Source organism: Culicoides brevitarsis, chromosome 3, assembly GCF_036172545.1.
Source record: "Culicoides brevitarsis isolate CSIRO-B50_1 chromosome 3, AGI_CSIRO_Cbre_v1, whole genome shotgun sequence".
Lineage (NCBI taxonomy): Eukaryota > Metazoa > Arthropoda > Insecta > Diptera > Ceratopogonidae > Culicoides > Culicoides brevitarsis.
This window is the reverse complement of record NC_087087.1, coordinates 14910003-14922581: the sequence shown is the minus strand read 5'-3', so window position 1 is coordinate 14922581 and position 12579 is coordinate 14910003. Positions and strand designations below refer to the sequence as shown.

The 12579-nt window shown below is 30.9% G+C and overlaps 3 protein-coding genes across 5 annotated transcripts in view; 2 read left to right on the top strand and 1 right to left on the bottom strand.

Annotated features, from left to right (window-relative positions):
* The first annotated feature begins 322 nt into the window (after positions 1-322).
* LOC134835592 (general odorant-binding protein 28a-like) lies at positions 323-3092 on the top strand. Its single transcript, XM_063850478.1, has 3 exons — positions 323-445; positions 2508-2678; positions 2740-3092. The coding sequence occupies exons 1-3, from the start codon at positions 380-382 to the stop codon at positions 2944-2946; spliced, it is 444 nt and encodes a 147-aa protein (XP_063706548.1). The 5' UTR covers positions 323-379; the 3' UTR covers positions 2947-3092.
* A 1098-nt stretch (positions 3093-4190) lies between these two features.
* LOC134833726 (BAG domain-containing protein Samui) overlaps positions 4191-12579 on the top strand; it is a 161206-nt gene continuing 152817 nt past the window's right edge. The window contains exons 1-2 of one of the 3 annotated variants that reach the window (XR_010162130.1): positions 4191-4358; positions 4571-6473. Coding sequence is in view for 2 of the 3 variants with exons in the window: in XM_063848151.1 (XP_063704221.1) it covers positions 4618-5913 (1296 nt within the window). In the remaining variant the exon portion in view is untranslated. Of the gene's footprint in view, positions 4364-4570; positions 6568-12579 lie in introns of those variants that run through there. The other 2 variants (XM_063848151.1, XM_063848152.1) reach the window with 2 other exon arrangements.
* Positions 8193-10603, bottom strand: LOC134833507 (vacuolar protein sorting-associated protein 51 homolog). Its single transcript, XM_063847834.1, has 2 exons — positions 10449-10603; positions 8193-10392 (listed from the first exon to the last, which is right to left on the bottom strand). The coding sequence occupies exons 1-2, from the start codon at positions 10533-10535 to the stop codon at positions 8272-8274; spliced, it is 2208 nt and encodes a 735-aa protein (XP_063703904.1). The 5' UTR covers positions 10536-10603; the 3' UTR covers positions 8193-8271.

Genomic DNA, 12579 nt, shown 5'->3' with positions numbered 1-12579 from the left:
TCATCATATCCTTTGTTTCTTCTATCTTACTGATCTCAACACCTCAAAACCAATAATTTTCCGCAATTTACATGTTTTTCGACAATATCTGATGACATGTAGATCGCATGCGAAAACTTACTTAACCGCGTTGATCCAATTTTAGAACGCCACGTCGCCTGATATCGATGTTTTTGATCAATTACTTGTCACTTGCCCGTTTGTTTATGACAATAGACGTAATTTCTGCGCTTGATAAAATCATCGTTTCAATGCAATATAAAATTGGGTGCAATGCGCGAGTTATTCACAATAAATCAACATTCAGTTCAGTTTTGTTTAGAAAAAAAATCTCTAAAAATTAAAAAAAATTACTTTGACTTAACAAAAAACTTTGAAAATGAAAATTACACTTTTTTTCGTCCTACTCTGTGGGGTTCTCTGGTTGAAGGAAATCAAAACCGAGGTAAGTAAATGCCATAATTAATATTAAAACGTTGCTTCTATCAATCAAAAATCACTTAAAAGGTCATTATCTGAAAAACTTTCGTCAGTTGTAGTTCAACGTTCTTCACGAAAAAATGACTTTTCTCGTATTTCTCGGGATTTTAATAATTTTTCGACCAATTTTCGTTCATTGCGTTGTTTTTCCGGGGCCTTGTCCTGATCTCTCGGGTCTCATAACCGACTTTGATTGTTCCTCGAACATCACTTCGGGCTCCTATCGCGCTGTCGCTCATTTGCCTGTCGATGGCGAGACCTTAAACGTCTTTCATAATCCATTCGGGACAATTGAGTGTCTCGATATTAAAGTTCAATGTTCGTATGCGAGCGGAGAAAATGTTCAACTTCGGTATAATTGCTATCCGGCGATGGAAGGGAACAAAACGCAAGGCATTGTCACGCAATGTTTGCCCATAACGTTCAATCCGAAGGAGATGGCGCTGCGAAAAAATCAAATTACGGCGTAAGTTCTGAGAAAAAGTGAGGTTATGAGTTTAAAAAAGTTGTTTTGACAGGAAAAATTTGGAGGGAAAATTTTTTTATGGTAAAATTTTAATTTTTAAGAACTATTTAGGGTCTTAAAGTCATTTATTAAGTTAAAATTTATAATTTTTTTTTTTTTTGTCAAAATTTATAAAATTCTTTAAAAAGAAGTTTGTTTTTAAAGATTTTGATACATATTTTGCCAAAATTGAGGTTATGTTCAACTTTCATCACTTTTTATTAAAAATCAAACAACATAACCTCAAAATTTCTGTTCAAAAAACTGATTTTAGGAATCTTTTTCACACATATCACATTTGAAATTCAATTTTTTGCGACAAAAAGTCAGATCTCATGATCAACATAACCTCAAAATGTTAAAAATTAAAGATTTTATCAGAAAACTGTCACTTCTGTCAAATTTCAGTCCTGTCAAAATTACTTTGTAAACTCTCCGCTTTAATTTTTCCCGCCATTTATTTCCTTTCCTTCAGTTTCGGCTTAGGATTCCAACTTTTATGTCCCGAAAAACTCGTTGACTTTCAAATCCACGTCATTTTGGGATCGCAACCCGATTCTTCGTTCGCCATCTTTGGTTGTCATGACATCGACGAGAATTCTCACGAGGAAGGAATGTGGATAGTTACTTCGACTCATGTTGATTTGCCTGAAAATCCCCAAAATTTGTTTGAAAATTTCTTAACGGAAGTTTCTTTGTTCGCCAATATCTCAGCGACAGCTTCAGATTTTCAAGTAAATGACTTTAGCAAGGAGCATTTTTGTGCTTGTCCATCTTGTGATTACACCTTGGATTGTCCAAAAGAAGCAACGGAAGAGCCTTTTGATTATCAGTACTATAATGGAGTTTTGGAATACGAAGATTATTCACAATATAATGAGATTGGCAATTATTCGGACTATGAGGATGATGGGAATGTTGATGGACCTCCGCTTTACTATTATTATGATGAACATCCGGGAAATTCGACAAATTCTGGGAATGAAACCGCAGTTTATGAGTATCCAGAGTCGAATTTGTATGAAGAAACGAATTATTATGATGATTCTCAGCGAGATATGAACAATACGATCATCGAATAATGTTTTGAAATTTTTGTAGACTCTCCTGTTTTTGAAATTTAATACATTTTTATCAGATATTGACCTAAAAAAGATTGTTTCATACAAAAAAATTTTAATTTTAAGCAATTTTTTTGAATTTTTGACAGTTAAAAATATGACAGCTGTCAAAATTTTCGTTCAACTCTCAATTAATGACAATTTTCAAGGAATAAGAAATTTTATTTTGTTCAAAAATGACATAAAATTCTTTTATTGCTTAAAAAGGACTCAAAAAGTTGCATTTTTGAAAGAAAAAGTTTGACAGCTGTCATTATTTTTGTTAAATTTTATTTTAGCAATTTTAAAATTATTATTCTTAATTTCTGACCAAAAATTTCTCAAAAATGAAGAATTTATCCAAAAATTTGACAAAAGATCATTTTAATAAATTTTCCCGCCAAAAATTTCTGCTTTCACAGGAAGATCCCAATGAAGGTAAGATCCAGATGTTGGAACAAATGACGGAACCCTGTTTCGAGAAAGATGGCTCTACCCGAGAAGACTTCAACTATATGGTCCGAAAACGCAACTTGCCTTCAACTAAACCCCAAAAATGCTTGTCGGCCTGTATGCACGAGAACTTTGAAACGGTATAACCTTATTTCTTTTTTCGCATTTTCTTATTTCTTTAATTTTTCCTATAAATTTTAGATCAAAGACGGCAAATTCAACCGCGAATCATTTGAGGGAATGATGAAGTCAGTTGCTAACGATGAGAAAAAGTACCCGATTATTGAGGACATTGGAGCAACTTGCGAGAAAATCGTCGATGCAGATCGTTGTGAATTGGCGGGAAAATTAGTAACTTGTTACAAGGAGGTTGCCGCGAAACACGGGATTGACTATCACAATTTGTAGAGATGTTTCGTCGTACAGCGGAATGCTCCTATATTATTATCTGACTTTTTGTCATTATTATCTCAGAATATTATATCTAGCTGCATAATGGCTTGAATTCACTTAAATAAAGTCACGTGACTACATATATAATATTTGCACAAATAACGCGCGTTATTCAAATTTATTTTATTTTCATATTTTTAATAATTTAATAATTTTTTTAAAAAATATTTTTTTTAATTAAAGAAATTTAATTTAAAATAAATATCCTATATAAAATATCAAAAATTTATTTTTTTTTTAAATTCAATTTAATTTTTTTTATTATTAAATTCGAATTTAAATACGAATTTCTTTAAAAAAAATTGAATAAAAAATTATTTTATTTAAAATTTCATAAAAATATTTATCAAAGTATTTACATATTAAAAAAAAATTTTTTAGTTCAAAAAATTTAATTTGATTCAAAATAAAAAATTAACATTTTTTGATTTGTAATAAAAAATCAATTAAAATTCAATTTAAAAATTAAAATTTTAATAAGATATCAATAAAAAAATTTAAATAATAAAAATTCATAAAAAATAACATCAATTTAATCTAAAAAAATTTTTTATTTAAAATAAATCAATTTTATGAGAATTTCTTTAAAAATTTAATAAAAAAATGAAATTAAAAAAAAAACGAATTTTTATCAACATAAAAATTTTTTTCGAAAAATAATATTTTTTTTAATTAAAAAATTAATTTAATTAAAAACTTCTTTTTAAATCATAAAAAAAATTATTAAAAAATTTTTAAAAATATAAAAAAAATTTTTGACTAATTTTTTTAGGATCAATTAAATTTTGATTAAAATATTCAAATTTTTAAAGAAATTAAAGTTAAAATAAATTTTTAAAAACTTAAAATTTTAACTGAAAATTAGATTTTTAATACAAAAAATAATTTTAATATAAATTTCTTTAAAAAATTAAATAAAAATTATTTGAATTAAAATTTTGTAATTCATAAAAAAAAAAATTTTTTAATAAAAAAATAAATTGAACTAAATTTTCATAAAAAAATATCAAAAATTAAAAAAAATTAAAAAGAAAACAATTTTCACAAAAAATTTAAAATCTTTAAAAATCCCAACGGAAAAAATCAAATTTAAAATTCAAAAAAGGGCCCTCGTCGCACAAACCACAACGTTCGCCACTGCTGGAATTTGACATTTTCTCAAACATTCTGTCAATTTCTAGAAAAACTTGAGAGTTACAGAAAAGTGCAGAAAAGTGTGAAATAAAAATCGAATTTTCGCAATAACGGACGAACAATTGAGCGTAAATCATCGAAAAGTATTAACTTTTGTGTCTAAAGTCAATGAAAACTTTCAAATTCAGTACGAATTCTACTTAAATCCTGCTAAAAATCGCCATTAAAATAAAGTAAGGTTCGAAAAAAATTTATTTCATCATTTTGCTCGTAGTTGTGTGTGTGTCTCTGTGTGCGAGAGTATTTTGAATCATCACCTGTAAAAGATATTTTTCACATTTTTTTACCTTGAAGTTCACATGTAAATTCGATGATTCAGTTTTATTTTTGATTATTTCGAAAAAAAATTCAGATTTTTTTTTAAATTTATTTTTTTTTTTTGCAGAAAAAGGATAATCGATAACGAAAAAGAAAAATTAGGTGAAGGACAAAATGCCTCAAAATAACCAGCAACAAGGACAGGCACAGCCGCAGGCACAGCAACAGCAGCCAAACGTACGAATGATTCCCATTTTCGTGGAGGGTCGTGATCAGCCTGTGATTCCGCGTGACATCCCCGATTCGTCGAGCAGCGGTTCAATTCCCGAAATGGGACAAGTGCCACAATACCCGCCGGGACGCCAAGAAATGCCTCGGATGTCGCCAAACATGTCGGATTTCGCAAATGACATGCCTGGCTTCTCACACGGATCAATTTTCGATCGTGCCAAAGATTTTCCGGTGCGTCGTAGCTTCCCCACGGCACAGGAATTCTTCAATCGAGGCGCGAGTCCATCGCGCGAATCCCCAATTCGACAAGTGCCCATAAATCACGTGAATGAACCTGCGTTTTCGCCATTTGGCGCGAATTCACATCAACAATTTATGCCGTCGCGTCGCCAACAACCGTCGCCGCCCACGCAGCAGATGCCATTTCCGCCAAATAAGCAACCGCGATCACGAACTTCGTCGAGAAACAGCGAAGAACCCGCCGGGCAACAGCAGGAATTCGAACAACAAGCTCGCCAAGTGCCGATTCAGCGTCAAAGTCCTGCGCCGCAGCAGCAACAACAACAACAACAACAAAGAGCTCCTTCCGAAGAACCAAAGCCGAAACCCATGCCCGAAGGCCCGATCGAAAAAATTCAAAAAATCCAGAAAAATGTCCTGGATTTGATGACGCAAGTCGAACAATTCAACGGCAAAACGAAAAAGGACAAGGAATACATTTATCTCGACGAGATGCTGACACAGAATCTCCTGCGACTCGACGACGTTGAAACGGGCGGCAAGGAAAATGTCAAATTGGCACGCAAGGAAGCCGTCAAATGCATCAATCGATGCCTTTCCGTACTTGAAGCGAAGGCAGAAGCAGCTGAACATCCCTCAGATGCCGCTCCAATGGAGACAAATGTCACGCAAAACGGCGAAATTGCCCCGGAAAATACTCAGAACGAAAATCAGCAAATGGAAGTCGATCCCTCGAATAACCAAGAACAAGCGGCACCCGAAAAACAAGCTTCCCGCGGGTCAATTTACGATAATCACGACCCAAATGCACCCGCGACGCAACAAAATTCAGAACAACCGGCGTCACAGAAGGAAGGAACGCCCCAGCCCACGAACGAAAAGCGCGAAAGCAAAGAAAACAGCCCGGCAGTGCAGCAGCAGCAACAACAAAAGGAACCAACTCCGCCCGTAGCTGAAGCCGCTGTAGCGAAATCTGGATCAGGATCTAGTCAAAAATAGTCATTTGTGTCGAGGATGCGGGAAAAGTTCAAGTAACACTTTTTATTTTACGTCATCTGAAAAAAAAAAAATAATAAATTTTATTTAACGAACATGACCGAATTCAACAACCGTCCTCAATACACAACAACAATGACTAAACAAAAAAAGCGATTTTCTTGTATATAACTTTAATAATGTGACAAAAATGCGTTTAGTTTTTTTTTTCAATAATTAAAATTAATTTAAGGTTTTTTTTTACTTACTTTACTAATTCGATGATTCTCGTATGTCTAAAATTAAATATTAAAACAAAATAAAAAAAATCACTTTCTTCTAAAATAGGAATGTAAGTAGAAAATGCAATTATTAAGAATGAGATCACGCAGACGAAATAAAAATGTAGTAATAGATAGACAGAAAGCACGTTGACGTCGTTCAAAGAAAAAAAAATAAATAAAATCAAATAAATAATCACAGCTAACAAAACGCGCTTTCTTCTCTTTTTTAATGTTAACTTAAATTATTTATCTTCCTAATATGTACCCAATACAAAAAAAAATCAAAAATAAAAAAAGAGAGTATTTAACTTTGTAATAAAGTGTTGTAAAAAATTATTTATTACATTTCACGTATTTAAGAAGAAGAAAAAAAGCCTAAAAAGTTGTTTTAGAAAATGAGAAATAAATAAAAAAAAAATAATTAAATTGAAACAAGCTTAAAAAGTGTTTTATTTATTTAAAATTAAAAGTTAAAGGGAGTTTATTTAATTTTTAATTAAATTTAAAATTTAATTAAATAAATGAAAAATTTATTTAATTTTTTTAATTAATTAATTTTAATTTAATTAAATTTTATTTATTTTTATTTAAACTTTATTTAATTTCAATTTTTTTTTTGTTTTAATTCCAAATTTTTTTAATGTTTTTTCCCAAAAATTTTCAAAACAAAAAAAAATTTTTACTTTTTTTTAAAAAATTTTATTTTTGGTCATTAAAATATTTTTTGCAAATTTTAATTTAAATTTAATTAGTCTAACCCTTTGAAAAATTGCAAAATTAAAAAAATTTCAAAATTTTTGAATAAAAATTTAAACAAAAAAAATGTTTTGAAAAAAAATCAAAAAATTTAAATTTTTTAGAATCGGAAAATAAATTAAATACAAAAATTCTTGCCTAAATGAAAAATTTGTTTAAAAAATTTTTAAATTTATTTAATTAATTTTATTAATTTTGATGAAATTTTTAATTTTATTTTAATTGGATTTTTTTTGAAATATATTTTAAATAAACAAAATTTAATTTAATAAAAGTTTAATTAAATAAATTGTTTAATTTTAATATTTTTTTTTATTATTGAAAAATATCTAAAAAAAAACAAATTTTTTTAACAATGGTTTTAACAAGGATTTTTATTTAATAAAAGTTCGAAAAGTTAAAAGAAAAAACAGGTTATGGCCTAAATGTGCGGGAAATTGAAAAAAAAGTTACAAAATTTTATTATTCGAATTCTTTCTGAATTTTTGATTCTTTTATTTAGAGTGAAAAATTCTTTTTTTTTTTTATTTTTTAGCCATTTTTAATTAAATAATTTTATTTTCTGAATTTTTATGAAAAATATAAAATTTTCAATTTTTATAAAATTATCAATTATTTGGAAAAAAAGGTCATGGACCTAATTTATTTAAATTTTAAGAAAGTAAAAATTGGATTCAAAAAATTATTTTTTTAAAGGTTTTTCTAACATTATTTAAATTATTTTTCAAGAAGAAAATTCAAAATTTACGAGTTTTAAGAAAAAACAGGTTATGGGACCTACAATATTAAATTGTTTATTTTTTACGCGAAATAACGAAAATATTAACTTTTTGTTATAAAAATTAAATTAAATTAAATTTAAATAAATTAAATAACAATTAAATTTAAAAATTAATATTATTAAATTTGTTTTTCCAGAATTTTGGAAAATAAAACAAATTTTCAAAGAAAATCAGGTTATTGAGTCAAAATTTTGAAATTTATTTTAAATTTTTAAAAAATGTACAAAAATTTAAAATTTTAAAAATAATTTAATTCTTAGAGAAAAATTTCTTTAAATTCAAACAAAAAAATTACAAAATTCATGGAATTTGTGGATTACAGGTTATGGACCCAGTATTTTAAAAAAAATGTGAAAATTTAAAAAAAATTATAGCAAATTATTTTTAATGAAATTTAAATAGGTATTCATAATTTTTAAAAAAAATATCGAAAAAATAAAAAAAAGAATTTTATAAAAAAAATTAAACTTCTATTGCGGGAATTAACAAAAAATCAAATATTTTCAAATATTTTAAATTTTTTATTTATTTTTAATTCAATATTTAAGAACTTTTTATGTTTAACTTCTTTCACAAATGATCTCTACCGCATTCGGTTCCATCAAACAAGGCTCCACACATCTCAAAACAGCACTTCCCAATATCTCATCCAACAAAAAATGAATCAAATTCTCATCGGACACGAATCGCCACAAATTCATCTGCAAATAATGCGCATCAACCTGAATCTGCTGCAGCCCAAACTTACTAAAAGTCCTCAACCTCACACATTCCATCAGCGTTTTGAGACTAATCTTAATAATTCCCGTCAAAATAGACACCTTCGAAAACTCAACCGGATTAAAAATCTCAATTTTCTCCGAAAACAACCGATGAATGTTGGAAACGATACTCGTGTCTAAATTCGAGGGCGTATAAGTCGACCACGTGGATCGATGTTGTCTTGACGCCGTTGTCAAACTAAAATGTGTCTTCCGACTCGAATCGCTACTTGCCGTTGTCCTGATTCCCGACTCAAATAACCCGTTTAAGGTATTTTCGAAGACGGAAAGTTCTTCGACGACGCGTTTCATGACCGCCCTCACGGATCTGGGCTCCAAACAGTTCAGCCAATCACGCGTTTCGACACTTTTTCGCAGCATTTGCGACAAATTGATGCCTTGTTGCTTGACATAAGCGTCAATGAGGGCCTGGGCTGCATCGTGCATCTCCGCTGCGAGCTCAGTTTCGTGCGTCAGCAAAGCACTTGCCACGGAATTGATGTCGTAGAGCTCGTCAACCATCGTGATGAGTTGCCGAACGCCCGTTTGCTCCATTTGGATGCAAAATTTCGCCAGTACGAGCAGCAAATTGGGCGGACTGCTGGAATTGAGGTCGGAAAATGACGTCATTTGGGCGGCGCAGTGTCGGAGGAATGTGACGAGGAGATTTTCGCGAATTCCCTCGACGCAGAGCGTTTCCTTGTAGTTCGATTTGAGGTTGAAGGACCATTCGGATTGCAAAAAAACGAGTAAGTCTTGCAAAACTCCCTTGACCTTTTCCAAAGTCGACACAAATAAATTGTCAATTAATTCCTTTAAGCCTCCTTGTTGATTGCTGGCGTCAATTTTGGCAGAAACGAGTGAAAGTCGCACGGAACTTAAATTATCCGAGAAATGATCTTTTAAATTTTTCAAATGAGCCACACACAATTGATGCGCTGCGTTAATGATGATGTCGATGCCGGTTTTTGCCATATCCACGCCGCGGCACAAGTTTTTCATCGCCGATAAGCGTCGATGGAGCCGATCCAGAGCCCGTAATAAGATTTGGGAGTCACCCCGACCTGTTTCGACTTCCACTCGATCCTGTACGAGACTTAAATATTTTTCCAAATTCTTCGCGACGAACGAATTGAGGTCATTTCTCGCAATTTGTTCAAATTCATCGGCTTCTTGGTCCAAATGCTTCGCCAGAAACATGTCATAGTACGAACTAACGACCAACGTGAGGTCATTTAGGAACCCATCGATGCCTAAATCGATAAATTCGATCATATCGCGGTCCGTTTGGTCCTGCAGCATGACAATTTGTTCGTGTAACCGCTGATTTGCGAACGTCAACATCTCTTTAGACAACGCTGAGGGCTTTTCTCCAAGCATAAGAAGCAATTCGCCAGTTTCTGTCAAGGATTTTGCGGATTTTCCCGCCATTTGAAAGTCTTTTTTCAGTTGCGACTTGAGATTTTCGATAATTTTGATGCAATCTTCTTGGATTCCGTGGAAGGATGGTTGATCCCCATACTGCTGAAGTACTTTTTGGGCGTGGGTGTAATCCTGAACGGCTTGCGCGTAGTTTCCTTCGTCGATGTGCGACTTTAACTTTGACGGCAGGGAGCTGAGGAACTGTAAACGCTTCAAAAGGGAATGTTTTCCGCTGAGTTTGGTCAATTGAGTGCGCGTTCCTTGCAACGTGCCTGTGATTTGATCGCTGAAACTCGTAATTTTGCTCATTTTTCCCATCAGTTGGTTCATTTCGGTTTCCATTTTGTTGAAATTGTCCTTCATTTTGCGGATGCTGTCGGTAGCGGAGATGAATTTGTTGTAATTTTCGTAAACGAGGGTTTGCATGTCGCTGTGGAGGGTTTGGGTGTCTTTGACAATTGCTGCTTCGACGTCCATTATTTGTTTTAAGGAGCAGTCCTGAAAGAAATTTTATGAAATTTGATTGAAATGGAGAAAATTTTTTTTTTTTTTACCTTTAATAAGCGGTTTAGATATTGATCGGCATCAAATCCAGCTCCATCCATGTCGTATGGATTGGAGGAAGTACTTTTTTCGCTCATTTTTGACCGATTTTAAAGTAAATTTTCGGATATGAGCCACGAATGTTTATTTTTTGTACTTGATATTGAGTGACGTTCACTGTAGAAAGTTCGTGTATCGCAGAAAAAAAATATTCATGAGACACATGCGAGGTATAGAATGAAAGATTTTCGAATTTCGAAAAAAGTTTCGAAAATAATTTTCGAAAATAAATTCGAAAAAACTAATAATTTTTTTTTTAAATCGGTACATGAGCCCTTATAAGAGGATTTTGGTTGAAATTTTTTTTGATCAATTTTTTTCGCTAACATCTTTAAATGGCTCCTGTACATTGGAAACGCAGAGTTTAGAAAAATTTCAAAACAAAAGTTGTTTCTAATGTTAAAACCTACAATTTGAGCCGGTGAACCGTGATCTAGGTCAAATCCTCAATTTTTAACCAAATAAAATTTATCTCGATTCTACCTCATGCTGACAGTTCAAGCCTAAAATTGAAAAAAATAAAGACGATCTGCAAGTCAATTTTCGAGTTTTTCTCAGCAAGTCAATTTTTGATCGATTTCAAGCCTAAAATTGACTTAAAAGTCATTCTAAAGATGATTTCCATTCATATTTGGTCAATTTTCGATTTATCTCGATTTTATCTCATGCTCACTTAAAATCGAAAAAGTCATTTTTCTGCTAAAATTGAAAAAGATGATTTCCATTCAATTTGGTCAATTTTCGATCAAATAAAATTTATCTCGATTTTATCTCATGCTCACTTAAAATCGCACCAAGTCAATTTTTGATTTTCTAAAATTGAATTAAAATTTGAAGAGCCATTCAAAATTGAATCTCGATTTTATAAAAGTCAAGTAAATTTTCTCGATTTCAAGCCTAAAGATGATTTCCATTCATATTTGGTCAATTTTCGATCAAATAAAATTTATCTCGATTTTATCTCATGCTCACTTAAAATCGAGTTTTTTTTACCAAGTCAATTTTTGAGCAATTTTAAGCCTAAAATTGAATAAAAAGTCATTCTAAAGACGATTTCCATTCATATTTGGTCAATTTTCGATCAAATAAAATTTATCTCGATTTTATCTCATGCTCACTTAAAATCGAGTGTCAATTTTTGATCGATTTCAAGCCTAAAAGTCATTCTAAAGATGATTTCCATTCATATTTGGTCAATTTTCGATCAAATAAAATTTATCTCGATTTTATCTCATGCTCACTTAAAATCGAGCCAAGTCAATTTTTGAAATCAAGCCTAAAATTGAATAAAAAGTCATTCTAAAGACGATTTCCATTCATATTTGGTCAATTTTCGATCAAATAAAATTTATCTCGATTTTATCTCATGCTCACTTAAAATCGAGTTTTTTTTACCAAGTCAATTTTTGCAATTTTAAGCCTAAAATTGAATAAAAAGTCATTCTAAAGATGGTTTCCATTCATATTTGGTCAATTTCCGATCAAATAAAATTTATCTCGATTTTATCTCATGTTCATCTAAAATCGAGTTTTTCTCATCAAGTAAATTTTTGATCGATTTCAAGCCTAAAATTGAATAAAAAGTCATTCTAAAGATGATTTCCATTCATATTTGGTCAATTTTCGATCAAATAAAATTTATCTCGATTTTATCTCATGCTCACTTAAAATCGAGTTTTTCTCAGCAAGTCAATTTTTGAGCAATTTTAAGCTTAAAATTTAATAAAAAGTCATTCTAAAGATGATTTCCATTCATATTTGGTCAATTTTCGATCAAATAAAATTTATCTCGATTTTATCTCATGCTCACTTAAAATCGAGTTTTTCTCAGCATTCAAGTCAATTTTTGATCAAATAAAATTTATCGATTTCAAGCCTAAAATTGAATAAAAAGTCATTCTAAAGACGATTTCCATTCATATTTGGTCAATTTTCGATCAAATAAAATTTATCTCGATTTTACCTCATGCTCACTTAAAATCGAGTTTTTCTCAGCAAGTCAATTTTTGATCGATTTCAAGCCTAAAATTGAATAAAAAGTCATTCTAAAGATGATTTCCATTCATATTTGGTCAATTTTCG

What these genes read in the sequence shown, in the direction of transcription:
- LOC134833507 (XM_063847834.1), bottom strand. Translation starts at nt 10,535, where the DNA reads ATGAGCGAAAAAAGTACTTCCTCCAATCCATACGACATGGATGGAGCT. An exon ending in ATCTAAACCGCTTATTAAAG is followed by an intron (nt 10,393 to 10,448) that starts GTAAAAAAAAAA and finishes AATTTCTTTCAG; the next exon opens with GACTGCTCCTTAAAACAAAT.
- LOC134835592 (XM_063850478.1), top strand. Translation starts at nt 380, where the DNA reads ATGAAAATTACACTTTTTTTCGTCCTACTCTGTGGGGTTCTCTGGTTG. An exon ending in TGAAGGAAATCAAAACCGAG is followed by an intron (nt 446 to 2,507) that starts GTAAGTAAATGC and finishes CTGCTTTCACAG; the next exon opens with GAAGATCCCAATGAAGGTAA. An exon ending in TGCACGAGAACTTTGAAACG is followed by an intron (nt 2,679 to 2,739) that starts GTATAACCTTAT and finishes TATAAATTTTAG; the next exon opens with ATCAAAGACGGCAAATTCAA.